This window comes from Bos taurus, chromosome 14 (genome assembly GCF_002263795.3).
Source record: "Bos taurus isolate L1 Dominette 01449 registration number 42190680 breed Hereford chromosome 14, ARS-UCD2.0, whole genome shotgun sequence".
NCBI lineage: Eukaryota > Metazoa > Chordata > Mammalia > Artiodactyla > Bovidae > Bos > Bos taurus.
The window spans coordinates 63149914-63164828 of record NC_037341.1 but is presented as its reverse complement, the minus strand read 5'-3'; the positions used below and the strand labels follow the sequence as shown (position 1 = coordinate 63164828).

Sequence of the window (14915 nt, the reverse complement as noted above, 5' to 3'; positions counted from 1 at the left end):
GATAATGAAAATGTATTACTTTTATAGTGAAAGTGAAGTCGCTTAGTCGTGTCTGACTCTTTGCGACCCCATGGACTGTAGCCTATCAGGCTCCTCCGTCCATGGGATTCTCTAGGCAAGGATACTGGAATGGGTTGCCACTGCGCTCTCCAGGGATCTTCCTGACCCCAATATCACAGACTTGCTGTAGTCTGGGACCATGTAGAGCAGAGGCAAACCTGCCTAAACACGGGTTTTTGGATCCTCACAGTACCATTGCACTATAGCAGAGCAAAAGTCTACCTGTAAATCTGCATTCTTAATGACACTGAATAATCCCAAGTTCAATTATGGACAGGGAAAGTGCAAGAGGTTGTAAAAAGATCTCTATCAAAACAATACCAACACCATATCTCACTGTTGAATATTAATCTTAGTAACATGTCACTTCCCTGTCCCCAAACCCTAAAAGGGCCCCCATGGTATTGGGAGTAAAATGAACTATTCACAGCAGGGTATGCACATCACACAATCTGCTCCTCTTCAAATGCCTGCTCCCCACTCTGAGCCGTGGACTCAAAGGCTCTCATTCACGAGCCTGGTGCTCTGGCTGCCTACTCTCTTTCTGTCAGAGAAACTTTATGTACTTGCCTGAGCTCACTCAGCCACCCTCACTTTGCTTCCCCCATGCACTGCTCCTCCCCAGTACAGACCAACCTCTCCAACCCAGACACCATCTTCTTCCTGTATATTCCTGTCGACATTACTATCTCTAAGATATGCAAAGCACTTAATATAGCCTAAAATTATATAAATATGATATCCCTTAAAACAAATTTTAATTTCTAAAGATTAGGGAACTTTGTTACATTTTCTATAATAATTCATCGCTTTTATATAATGCTTTACAATTTGTACGGAGAAGGGAATGGCAACCCACTACAGTATTCTTGCCTGGAGAATCCCATGACAGAGGAGCCTGGCGGGTTACAGTCCACGGGGTCCCAAAGAGTTGGACACGACTGAGTGACTAACACTTTACAGTTTATAGAACAACTTCACATATATTATTCTCAACAAATGTCAGTAACAGAATGCTTTAAGAAACAAAAGCAAAAAAATAAAACGACAAAAATTGTTTAAAGAGCACACTTCAGTAATGATGTGCAGATTTGAAAACTACTCATTCACAGTCTACTGCCTAAAGATCTGGGGGAACAGTACTTTTCTTCCCCACAACCCACAGATAATATTAATGGTAGAAAACAGTTCAACATTTCATAAATAAAAACAAAACCCCGCATACCCAGTGCCCAGATCTTGGTTTCTAAATACCATTCTCCAATAAAAGAAATCGGGTCTCTTTGGAGAAATAGCTCCTTCCAGGGCTGGTGTAGGGAACACACAAGATTAGCTCAGAGCTTCCCACAGTAATAAGGAAATGCTCAAAAAAGAATGGGGCATATCAAAGGGACATGTGAGACAATGTGAAAGAGCTCCCGATGGCCAAAGCCAGAATAATCTGAATAGCAAAATAAGAGTACTGAGTCCATATGGATATAAATAAATGACTAAATAAACAAACGTGGAGAACAAATCCTCCTTATAGAAGAATTTCAAATAATGTACATATTTTCCCCTCCAGCAGGTGGAGCTAAATCCCCATTCCCCTTGAGTAAGGGCTGGACATCCCAGTACTTTAAAAAGAGAGCATATGGAAAGAAAAAAATAGTGATTTTCCAGTGGAGAAACCTGACACACAGCACTTTAACCAAGGGACAGAGGTTAACATCACCAGTGATGTCACATGGGGATCATTCATCTCCAAGATGATAGATGAAGGGCACTTCACCTTTGTGGTTTTCTTCCCAAACACCTGTTACCCCAACGTAACCATGAGAAAAAAGACGAATTCAACCTGAGAGACATTCTATAATATACCTGCATGCACCTCAAAACTGTTAAGTTCATAAAGAATCCAGCAAAGACTGAGAAACAATCACAGGCCACAAGAGACCAAAAAAGACGAAGTAACTAAATATAGTGTGGTATTCTGGACTGGATCTTGGAACACAAAAAGGGTATTACAGATAAACTGCAGCTGACAACATACCAGTGATGGTTTCTTCGTTCTAACAGAGAGAATAATGTAAGATTATAATATTAGGGTAAAGTGAAATTGGGTGTAGGGACAGAAGAACTTTCCAGTACTACCTTTACAAATTCTCAAGTATCCCCAAATTAAGAGTTCAATATGGTTAGCCCAGAGGGCGTCTGACTGCAGTCAATGCTCCAGACTCCCCTTCCTTCCTCAGTGCAAGTGCTCTGTCCTAACAGGCAGGGCCTCTTAGCCCATCTGACCGCTTCTCCTAAGTCCTCTGGATAAAAGGATGAGCAGGAATCAAAAGTCTGAATAATACGGTACAAACTATATAAAGTTTATATGAATGTCTGTGAATAAAGGCATTTCGGAGTTTTAAAAGCTAGTTAATTTTACCAGATATTTAAGTCTCACTAGGCTATATTAAAATAATTAAATAAAACAGATTGAAGGCCTTTGAAAGATAAACCTTGCCAGTATTCCACATTCCCATTTAAGAATTTCTGGGTACCATAGTCATTTAAAAAATAAAATAAACTTAACATTTACAAAAAGCACTTCAGGGAATTCCCTGGTGGTCCAGTGGTTAGGACTCAGGGCTTTCACTGCTGGGGGCCCAGGTTCAATGCCTGGTCAAGGTAACCAAGATGCCACAAGCTGTGGGGGCGTGGCCAGTGACCTTAGAAACTGGTATGAGTGAAGGAGGCAATATTGAGATTTTGAAGTAGATTACATACCATATTACTTTGATATTAAATATCAATTAATATGAAATCAAAATTTAAGCCAAAATGGTGTCTTTGGCAAACCAGAGATGGTCACCTTAGCTATAGATCTCATTTTGAGAAACATTTAACATTGTTAGAGGAAATATTATGATGGTCTATTTCCTAATTAAAATTTTAATAAATTAGAATCCAAAATGCAGGTCCCATTCTGAATTTTACAACACAAGTGGTGATAAAGTGAAATACTTCTGTCTACCAAACCCTAAGTTGTTATTATTAACATCATGTAAGAAACAATGATACTGTATAAATTAAAAAATGACTAGAAAGGAATATGATTTTAACAGAATTACTTCACAATATAGACATACCCTTATGGATCTAAATAAATGACTGACGTCTGTCTATGAGTAGATTTTAAATTTGGAGCTGTATTATATACAAAAAATTGGAGCTAAACAATGGTTAAAAAACTCCCAAAAGATGGTAACTTAGTAAACAGCATAGCCAAAGAACATTAAAATAGAAGACATTTAATTTTCAGTTTTATATGGTAATCCACAATTAATAAAGACAAGTTGTACTTTCATTAATAAAACATCTATTTTCTCAGCCAAACAGATAGATGTTTTATTAAATCTTTACACTGGGAGTAGAGAGTTTTCTGAAACTTTAACAGATAAAATTAAGCTAGCTGGAAAGATCTCAGAATGTAAAGTCACAGTAAATACAACCCCCTAGTGTCGATCCTCATTGTGAAACACTCTACAAAGCATATTCTCTGACCAAAACTAAACCATACCAAAAACTGCCCCAAAATGAAAATTCTAGCACAAATGAGTTAATGTAGAAACAGAGGTTTAAATATATTTCAGTTATAGTTTGGACTGTGGTGGGTGGGTCACTGTATTATAGAAAAAGGCCTCTATATTAACCACATTTTAAAACAGGTACAGTACAATCCACATACTTAAAAAATGAAAGACAAAGGTTTTGGAGGGGCAAAATAGTAATGCTGGTAAAGTCTACCTTATTCATGATACATACATCTCAGGTTTTAATTATGATGTGATTAATCAGCTATACAGTAGCTTAATATAAAATAAAAAGTGTTAAATCTATATCTTTAAGGACTTATCCAATTTAATTAACTGATCTAAGGATTTTTTTAGTATTATTTTTAGATTAACAGTCGATTATTTCCTCCACTAATTCAATATAGCAAGGTTCTAAGCAAGGCTTTTCCCTTTTCTTCTTAAGTATCCTATAGATCCCAAACAGATAAAGGGAAAACACTAAAAATGAAAGAAATCTCCTGTCACCCTTAGAACTACCAATTCTACACTCAAGAGGCAATTGTGAATTGAAAAAAAAAAAATTTTTAAACTGGGAAGAGGCAATGTAAAAACCTCCTAAAATGTAGAAGAAATTAGACTAGTTTAGTTTTCTTTAATATCTTCTTTAATAAGACATTACAGCACACAACTGAGCCCCCAATGTGTCAGTTAAACATGGGGATGTAGATCCATAAGAAAGAGAATGGAAACAAGTTTAATCTTAACCCCATTCCTTTTGCCAACTAACGGTAATATAGAATACAACAGGAGCAATTCTGTGTATTTTATCAAGTCTTCGAAGACACCATAACAGTTTTATAATGAACTAAGCTGTCATCTATTAAAGAATCTTCAAATTAAATAATGAAGATGTTAAAAATCTCCCCCCTTCTAGTAGATTTAAGCCAAACACAAAAAAAGGGGACTGCACTAATAATCCTCACATGAAGTATAAGAATGTCTTATCAACATCAATGGAGCCATTTCCCTATCACTGAGATCTAGTTAAATATGGTGTCTTCAGCTGCTTATAAAAAAGGGTTAAACACAAGAACATAACGCTTTTATTCTGAATTACAGTCAATAAAGCAAATAAAAAAAAACAAACCCGAAACTTGTAAAAGGTCTTTAAATGATCTGTTACTAACATAACATATATATGCTCAAAGCACTTTTAAAAACTTTTAAATTGTAATTTAACCGTAACTTCTGTAATATCCACTGTAAGCAATTAGGCAATTTCTAATGTTCTGGTAACCAACATATTTGGAATTAACAGATAATAAATCTGAAACTGAGGAAATTAAGTACATGGAAAAAATGACTATTTTAAAGTAAGAGTATAATAGGAGTTGCTAAGAAACTATCACCACTGAAGCTTTTCCTTGGAAGTATCTTATTTTAAACTTACAATGAAGACAAACAAGGTGGGCAGAAAATGCACAGCTATAAAACAAATGCAGTGATGAGTTACAGCAGAAAGAGGGAATGCATTTTGTAATCAATCCACAGGATCAGATTTGCGGCTCTAAGCAATACCAGTAAATATTTGCATGTTCTTCCTATTAAATCAACTTTAAAATTTAAACTGAGTTACAGCGGTTTCACTTAGTATTAACAGTTGGCAAAAGCAAATTAGAAGAAATCTAAAATTAGTCTTTTTTAATTGAGTAGGAATTACCGCATTTATCGGAACCAACCCACTTCCCCATCCTTAAGAGTCAAAAAAAAATGTGGATATTGGCCTATTTTAATACTTTTCTAGTTCACATGGAAGTCATACTATACACAGTCTTTGATTTTAGGAACCAGCACAAAGTAAACTCCTAAAATCAACTATTAACTTAAAAAGGAAAGAAAGGAGACGGTTCTGGGAATTAACTCAGCCACAAGTCATTCCAATCCTTCCGTTACTGCAAAATCCATTCATAAATTGGCCAAATTGTTATTAACTTCCAAAAACCCCTTCCAAAATTACGAACTTCAATTTCAAATCAAAGAACTTAAACAATTTTCAAAGAATCAAGTATAATTTATAAAAGATAGTGCTTTACCAGTTCACATATGTTCCATCATATTTTACATTACACAACAGGCTGCTTATTTCATTGTGGCATATACTTTAGAACATAATTTTTCAGAAGGGCTCAGTGACAATCCAACCAATCTGAAGAATATATCAGTTATCTACAGGCTGTACCTGGCTGGCAGGTATAGCCAGGTCACATAGCAAGCTGAAATAGTCCAACCTCAATCACAGGAAGAGGGAAAAATGACACGATTGCAATATACTAAGGCAGCAGGTAAGTCATTCTTCACCTAGGTCGGCAAGTGCCAATAAAATCCTGTGCACAAATTAGTGAATGAGTCTGATCTGGTTTACCTATGAACTTGCCCCTGAACTGAGAAAAGGACCTAAGACCTGCGCTTGCAATTTTAGCTGATGAATTCATTAGATTTTTATAAGGCAAATAATGTAGAAAGAACAGAATTTCTAAAACCATTTATCCTGTGATGTTGTAAAATCAAAGTACTACTTTATTAAATGAGTTATTTTACACAATATGAACATCAATATAATTACAATTGTAAAAAAATTTTTTATAACAAGGATGGACTGATTTTCAGATTTCCAAATCAGAGTCAACTGTACATTTACACAGAATTGTCTTTGCATGAAGCCCAAAAGGGAACAGCATAAAAATGAGTGTTTCTGTAGCCCCTTTATTTTTGCTGATCAACAGTTTGTTAGAAAAGCAGCTGCAGGTTTGTTACCTAAGGTCTGAGACAGTAGAAGAATCAAAGTCATCACGTATTCACCTACAAAACAAAAGATGTTCAGCGAATGTAAGCATTACATAAATATGATTTATATGTATTTCAAGTGTCTTTAAAAAAAAGCAAAACATGCCTAAGCTATGAAGTTAGCCTGATAGTTTTTTCAACTAAGTTTTATAAACAGATCTTTGATGAATATAAAAAGAAATAATTCTCATACATATACCATCACCATTTAGGAAAAAAATCCAACCACACAGAAAGTACAAACTGATTATTTTCAAGTGACTGTCCCATTTATAGTGAATGCCTACATCCTACCTTATATTTTAATGTACTCTGCTAAGCACTCTAAGTCAAATACCAACAAAAAAGCACTCACAGACTATGGTCTGCATCATTTCTGGGAGCAAGATCCTCAAATACTTTTATAATGGTTATTTTCTTTAAGCTGAAAACTCTTCCATTCTTGGACCAGAGTTGGCCAGCATCACCTCATCCCATTTTTGGCTACAGTGGTAAAAACTTAGATGTTTCAAAGGCATTGAAAGGATATGGTCTGGGGAAATGGACTTCTAACAATTGCAAAGTTAAATGTTAACTTAAAAGAGGGCAGTATTGAAGTCTCAGCTAGAAGACAGAAATCAATTTTACAATTACAAAAAATAATTCTGCTCTTGTATACAACCTGACATTAACAAAAGAAAATATCAATTACCTGTAAACAACTTTATGCCTGAACATCAGCTAATTCTGGAGGAAGTGGAGTCTTAGGATGCTTGCTCTCAAAGTGCTGCTTGAAGGTCTTAGGGTCTGGCATTTGTGTCTAATTTTTAAAATTGGGCAAAAAAGAAGAGTTAGACCTGATTCATGAAACAAAAGTGTGCTTTTAAAATCCTAAGCCTGCTCATGATCAACAACTACTGCAAAACACTTTTAAATTCCTTTAACTTACTGGCTGACACATGAAAAGGACTTTGTAGCAAAGAAATTCGTAGCATATCCCACATTTCACATATAAAAAAGGGATAAGTCACAGAGAATATTACCTGATTAACAACAAACAATAATAGATAACATTTACTGGACATGTTAAGCACTGTTACCAAACTTTTCACAGAATCTTCCAGTAATCTTTAATCAGTTTTTACTATCTGCATTTTATGTGCTAAGGAAACTAAAACCTACAGTTTAATTTGTCCAGTACCTGTGTTTAACTTAGTACTAGGTACTTCAGATCTCAAATACTACACTATACTACTGACTTAACTAGGCAAGGACATTCAATTATTTATTCTTTAAGCACATTAGATAAAACATTAAATAAACATTTTTTGTTGTTGTGAGTTCTATATGAGATACTTTAGTATTTTTAGGTCAAAGTATTTTTTCGTTAGTAATTTAGTGAAATTTACTTTTACCTTGTCTCTTTCCAAACAGAATCTGAAGCCCGCTCAATCTCATTATTTTGTGTATATCAAAGCTCAATAAAAACAAGTTATTTAATGTAACAGATTTCTTCTCTTAATGAGAACTTTTAAGGAGTTAGGAATTCTTTCATCGGTAATGACTTCAATAAAAGATTAACTTTAGTCCAGGAATCAATCAAGTCTTCTCAATATCCCTTCCCAGCCATGGGCTTCCCAGTAGTGCAGTGGTAAAGAATCTGCCTGCCAACGCAGGAGATGTAGGAGACATGGGTTTGATCCCCGGGTTGAGAAAATCCCCTGGTGGAGGAAATGGCACCCCCTCTCCAGTATTCTTGCCTGTAGAATCCCACGGACACAGAGGCCTAGCAGGCTACAGTCCATTGAGTCAGATACAACTGAGCATCTGAGCCACTTCCCATCCATACTACCAATTCTACCCAGACATACAGAAAAAAAAGTCTGTTGTAACTGGAACAACCTCACCATGCACTTTTCCTTTGGCACTTTTACTTACTAACTTCAAGGGTGGTGACCTTAGGGAACTTCCCTGGTGGGAGAGGGTATAAGAATCCACCTACCAATACAGGGGACACAGGTTTAATTCCTGGTCTGGGAAGATTCCACATGCCGTGGAGCAACTAAGCCCAAGCTCTAGAGCCCATGAATCTCACATACTGAACATGCACACACAAGGGCCTGCAACCCACGACTCCTAAGCCTGAGTGCTGCGACTACTGAAGTCTCTGTGCCCCAGAACCCGTGCTCCCCAACAAGAAAAGCCACCACGATGAGAGGCCTGCAGAGTAGCCCCGTCACCGCAACTAGAGAAAGTCCACTAGTAGCAGCAAAGACCCCGTGCAGCCAAAAATAAAAATACTAAGAAGAAAAAAAAGTAGTGAGTTTAAACAGGCAAAAAAAAAAAAAAAAGACCCTGGCAACTTCTTCGAGGCAGTGTGGTATAGTGGTCCAGAAGGTGGGCTCCGGAGGTGGACCGCCAGGGTTCAGATCCCAGCTCGCCAACATACTAGCTGGGTGACCCAGCACAAGTTATTTAACTTCCCATGACTCAATTTACTCTTCTGTAAAATAAGAATGAGAGCACTTTATGCCATAGAGGAGTTGTGTGACTAATGGGCACATACATGTAAAACATGTGGCTCAGTGTCTGGCACCTCGTAAGCACTCAATAGCAGCTGTTATGATTATTCTTCAATCTAATATAGCACATTAATGCTAGTAAAAGCCCTCAACGTGAATATACTCTACTTTGTAGACATAACAACAAATTTAGCAAAGGAAAAAAAAAAAGCCAAGTATATAACCAGGGGTGTCTTACATAGCTCTAAATTAAGAATGTAAATCTGACTTTTCTTACGAAGTTCAAAGTGTATTATTTGCCCTTAAGAAGATATCTTTTTTCTCCACGAGGAAAGGGTTTTTGCTTTGTTCATTCCTTCTCAATAACACTAAGAGAACTGTGTCTGGCCAGAGGAGCTATTCCAAAAATATAATTGTTGGGAGTTTTAGGGCGGTTCAGTGGTTATAGAGGACTCTGTGCTTCTACTACAGGGAACATAGATTCAAAACCTAGTCAGGGAACTAAGATTCTTATGTGTCTCAAGGCACAGACAACACACACACACACACATACATATATATAATCATTGAATAGAGGAATGAAGATGGGTTCTTAACACAATCACCTCTCAAATCTCCTATTTCAAGGAAAGCATTTATCTTGCTATGTTTGCAAAATTTTAACCTATACAAACCAATCCCTAATGAAAGAACTGTCCATGAGAGAGCTATGTCTTTCAGATAAGACTGGGCACGTTCAGAGTGGTATGGCTGTAGGAAGCTATGTCTTTCAATTCCCCTTACCCTACAGACAGTGCAGGTATATATTAAGGCAGCTTTGGCAGCAGCCTTCTGGTCATGTCCTTGTTTCTTCTTTTGTCCAGCTTGCTTTTTGGCATTTTTCTGCTGAGACTGAATCTTCTGCTGTCCACGAGCCATATCTGAAAACAGAAGTTGAGACATCAGAGTGAAATCTTAGTATGGTAACACCCCAAGAACTGGACAGCTGTTTTACAGAAATACTAGTCAATCAAAATGTATGGATTTTCAAATTCTCGCATACAAGGCTACTAGAGGATAAACTGATATAACCACTGTAGAAAACTAGTCACCTATGCTATAATCTCACAATTCCATTCTTGGTATATATTCAACAGAAATGCAAATACATTTTTGTACAGCAAAAGGTACAGTTCAAGAATGCTCACTGCATCTGTTTCCAAAACTGGAAAGAATCCAAATGCTTATGAATAGTAAAGCAGATACATAATGTGTGGCAGACTTCTACAATGGACTACTATGCAACACTCAAAGGGAAGGAACTATTATTACAAGCAACAACATGGTTATATCTCAGTGTTAAAGGAAAAGAAGCCAGATACAAAGAATCTGTGTTGCATAAAGTTTAAAACAGTCAAAACTAATCCAGGAAGTAACAATGGGAACAAAGGACATGAAGGAGATTTTTGGGGTGCCGATAATGTTCTGTGTCTTGATCCACGTAATGGTTATACAAGTGTGTTCACTTGTAAAAATTCACTTAACTATACACTTTCCTGTATGTAATCTTCAGAAGTTTACCTAAGACAGTTTAGCCCCTTCCTCAATCACTTGATCATTTTGCAAAAGTACTTTCCCCTTTGACCTGAGATTCTTACAACTTTAAGAGAAATAAAAGCTGTCATCCAGTGCCTCTAAAGAAATTCACAGGAGCAGTGGGAACCATACTCTTGAATACTTAGGTTTCATAAAATTACTGTGCTATTCTTTAAAAAAAAAAATTGGTCTTCATATGACTGCTGGACAAATTATTAAGTAAGATTAACGGGTTTGTTGTTGTTCAGTTGCTCGGTCATGTCCGACTCTGCGACCCCACTGACTGCAGCACGTCAGGCTTCCCTGTCCTTCACCATCTCCCAGAGCTTGTTCAAATTCATATCCATCAACATTAAGGGTACTTTTACAAAAATGAAAGCTACCCCTTGTTACTACTGGCAATATGAAATTGACATGGGTTAAAAATTAGGGGGAACATTTTTATTTTTTCAATAAAGACTTCTTTAAGACAACAAGTTAAACCTATTCATAAAAGGTCTATAATGAGTTGGAGCTGGTTTTTAAATACTTTAAAATAGGATTTAAGTAGAATCCCTATGGATAGTTTTGACTAGCGCTGCAATTAAATTTTACATTTTTAAGTCATTTCAGTACATGAACACAAAATACATTTATTAACTTCACCAGGAAAGAGTGTTAGCTTGTTCTGACTGGAACCTTAACTAGATAAGAGGTCAAAACAGTCACTGAAACACCGCAGTTTCTCCCAAAAAGAAAAAGGGGAACAACAACAAAAAAAGGCACATCCATAGGACAAGTTCCCACTAGCATTAAACATCGAACCTAAAAGTCAAAATACAAAGGAAAGTCAATCCTTTTCTAGGAAGCCAGCTCAGCATTTCAACAAATTACAAAATTTTTCAGTATGGAAGCGACTTAGCAGCAGCAGCCTAATACAGGAACCCCATTCCCATCAAATAATGGTATATACAATCAGATGTGTTAGCCATTCAAGACTAAACTTCCATTTTTGTTATTTTAAAAAAAACCAAATCCTTATTAATTCCAAGTCAAACGAAATGCTTTTTTCAAAAAGTATATTTATGGCAAGTTTACAAACCTATTCCCATGGAAACAGATTTGGACACTTCTGCATTATCTGAATGACAGGTATTCAATCTTGATGACATCTCAATGTTTATAACATTCTTAGTGTCTCAATGCCTTAGTATCAGTACCTTAAGTCAGAATACTTCAGGCTTCACATGGATCTGAACTCTTCCACATGATGTATGCTATGTATGTTAATACACTGATTATGTAGGTAACCTCTTAACTGTTTTACACTGGGGGGGGGGACCTTATAAAATGGTAAGCTACTAATTCTAGAAGTTGATATCTAGAAGTTATTAGCTATTCCGCTAAAATATTCATGCAGTGATCTGAAAAAAAGCAACTTTTGCAGTTACCATTGCTGATAAACTGGGAGAAGGCAATGGCACCCCACTCCAGTACTCTTGCCTGGAAAATCCCATGCACGGAGGAGCCTGGTAGGCTGCAGTCCATGGGGTCGCTAAGAGTCGGACACTACTGAACGACTTCACTTTCACTTTTCACTTTCATGCGTTGGAGAAGGAAATGGTAACCCACTCCAGTGTTCTTGCCTGGAGAATCCCAGGGACGGGGGAGCCTGGTGGGCTTCCGTCTATGGGGTCGCGCAGAGTCGGACACGACTGAAGCAACTTAGCATTGCTGATAAAATACAACATTAACAATACATTTTCCCATTCTCACTGTCATCTCACAAAAGCAACAAAAATACGTAACAGCTTTAATAAAGAAAAGATTGTGGTTGCTGTTCTTATTTTTAAAACAGAAAACACGAGGTAAAGGAAATTGAAATCAGTCTAAGTCTAAATGCGTAAGACAGGCCCCTAAGTTCTAGCGACACGCTTGCATTGATTTCCTTTCTGAAAGCAGAAATGCAAACGAACAAACCACCTGCTTTTGGACAGCTCAACTTAGGGCTTGCTCTCAAGCCAACTGAGAACAAAATCTTAAGCGTAACTAAGCATAACTTCTCCTTGATTAAATGCAGCGAACTGAGGGGCAAGTCATTTACAAATACCTAAAAGCTGGCTTATAACTCTTTATTTTGTATGGTCTTCCGAGGGGGGCTGTAAAGAGGGAAGTAAAGCGAATAACGAGTTCTTCCAACATGAGGGGCTCTTACAGGAGGTACCAAGTATAAGCCTTGCCCCCAAAGAGCCTCCTAAAACCAAAACAAACGAGTAAGAGAAAAAATTACTGGATCCAGGAAGTAGGATCATTTTCCATTAAGTATCTGAAAATAAAGAGGCCCGGGCAGTGAACAACTGGACTCTAGCTTTTTTAGTGAACTAAGTCCCTTTCGGAGAGGAGAGAGGATGAAAGGGCCGGCAGTTAGGTCTATTTTAGCCAGCTCTTCGCTGAGCCCGGCTGTTAAGCCTGACACACCTTCCTTCCCAGACCGGCCTCTCTAGCCTGGGAGAGAATTCCTCCTCTTTTTCGGCCACCGAAACCCCTACCTACCGGCCCCTCCTCACGGACCCCGGCGCGAGACACGCCTCCCGGGGGCCTCCGCTGCCCGAAACCTGGCCCCTTGGCCACCGTGAGCTCAAGCTGAGGGAAACCGACCAGCTGCTGCCGCCAGCGGGTAAGGTTACCGCTCCTCCGCCGCCGCCACGGCCGGCCTGCGAGCCGGCCACCTGCAGGGCCTGGCGGGCGCCCGAGCTTCCCCTCCTTCCCGGCGGCCCGCGCCGGGACAGGGCAGGCTCGGCGGCCCCCCAAGGAGGCGGGGCAGGCCGGCGGCCCCTCGCGACCCGCGCTGACCCGCCCGCCCCCTCACGGCCCCCGCCGACCCAGCCGGCCGGCCCCCCACCCCGGCTCCCGGGCGTCCTGCGGCGTCAGCGCCGCCCCCACAGCCGCTCACCCGGGCCGGGACAGTCTTGCGTCGGAGAGACCGCGCAGCACGAGAGGGCTTGCGGGGGGAGGTGGCCGGAGGGAGAGGAAGGGGAGCGCGCCCAGCACCGCTTCGGCCTCCTCCACCCGCCAAGGAAGGGAAAGGCGAGAGCCGGCAGCACAACAGCCCGCGACTCGCGCCTGCCGCCGCCGCCGCCGCCGCCGCGCGCGCCCGCCGCCTCTGCCTTGAGGGAGGCCACTACACCTCGTGCTCGCGCACGCCGCGCACTTCTCCCAGTCGCCCCAGCGCCGCCTGTTCCCCGCAGCCCCCGCCCCCTCGCCTTCCTGCCCCGGCCTCCCGCCCCGCCTCCCCACCTCCCCACCCGCACGCGCGCCTGCGCCTCTTCCGGTCTCGCGGGCCAATGGTAGCGCGCCCCTATTACATAAGCGCGAGGGGCGGGGCCTGGCCGGGACGGCGGCCTCTCAGAGACCGGAACGGCAGCGGACGTCGCGCTTTATCCCCGGCGCCCCTCCCCTCCGGCGTGCTGCCTTCTAGGCGGCTTCAGCCGGCCCTGGGAGCCGCGTGATCTCGGTCCTTTCGGGTGATGGCCTGCAGTGTGATTCACAGGTCGCTTGCTCACTCTGGCGGCGGCCCGGCCTCAGCCCCCGCGCCCCTTCCTTCTCACGAGACTTCAGTCTCGGCGGCGTCCTCCTGTGCCTCGGCCTGGTGGAGGCGTGGTGTTGGTGGTGGTGGGGGTCCCAGAGAGGAGCGCCAGCGCCGCGGCGGCGTGGGTCACCGACCCGGGAGCCAGCCACCCGGGCGCACCGCCGCCCCCGCCCCCAGTGAGGCCAGCGGGCCGGGAGGCCCTTGCCTGGGACTCGCAGCCTTTGTTCTCTCACCAGCTGCCTTTTACCTCGTTCCCACGGAAACCCCGGTTGTTTGACCAATCTGAGGGGTTTAGTGAGTTCACCATTCACGCCTGACTGTCCCACTGAGAACTGCCGGCTAGACCTCCCTGACTGTTTCAGGTTGACTACTTAACAATATACTGAGTTGTTAACACTGAAGGGAATGGTTGAGATGATTTTGGGTAGCGCGGGGGGGGGGGGGGGGGCGGGGGTCTTGATTTACAGGCCACATCAGGTAATTTCTAGTATCTGAATCAAGAGCGATGGCATTTGTAACGATGATTAAGGTTTATCTGGAAAAGGCATGTTAGACGTTGGCTTTTTTCCCCCCTCGCCCTCCACAGCTCCCAACACACATTGGTTTCTAGTTAGAACTACAGATAAAAGAACAAAGAAGACTCTTGTATTTGACCTTCCCACCTTGCCCATAACCTCCGCTCCCCCAAATTTGTCTGTGCAAAGGAAAATGTTAGTTGAACATAAATACAATGCAAGTTACCTGGATTGGGATATGTATAATCACAAAATTGTTTCAGTTCAGTCGCTCAGTCCTGTCTGACTCTTTGCGACCCCATGAATC

The 14915-nt window shown here is 40.9% G+C and overlaps 1 protein-coding gene across 5 annotated transcripts; it reads right to left on the bottom strand.

The window, feature by feature from the left end:
• Window positions 1-3652: 3652 nt before the first annotated feature.
• Window positions 3653-14331, bottom strand: ZNF706 (zinc finger protein 706). Of its 5 annotated transcripts, none has more exon segments than NM_001199074.1 (4): window positions 3653-6464; window positions 7141-7248; window positions 9734-9870; window positions 13458-13728. In NM_001199074.1, coding segments are annotated over 2 exon segments (231 nt in total). In that variant the 5' UTR covers window positions 9869-9870; window positions 13458-13728; the 3' UTR covers window positions 3653-6464; window positions 7141-7152.
• Between the last annotated feature and the right edge of the window lie 584 nt (window positions 14332-14915).

What these genes read in the sequence shown, in the direction of transcription:
- ZNF706 (NM_001199073.1), bottom strand. Translation starts at nt 9,868, where the DNA reads ATGGCTCGTGGACAGCAGAAGATTCAGTCTCAGCAGAAAAATGCCAAA. An exon ending in ATACCTGCACTGTCTGTAGG is followed by an intron (nt 7,249 to 9,733) that starts GTAAGGGGAATT and finishes TTTAAAAATTAG; the next exon opens with ACACAAATGCCAGACCCTAA.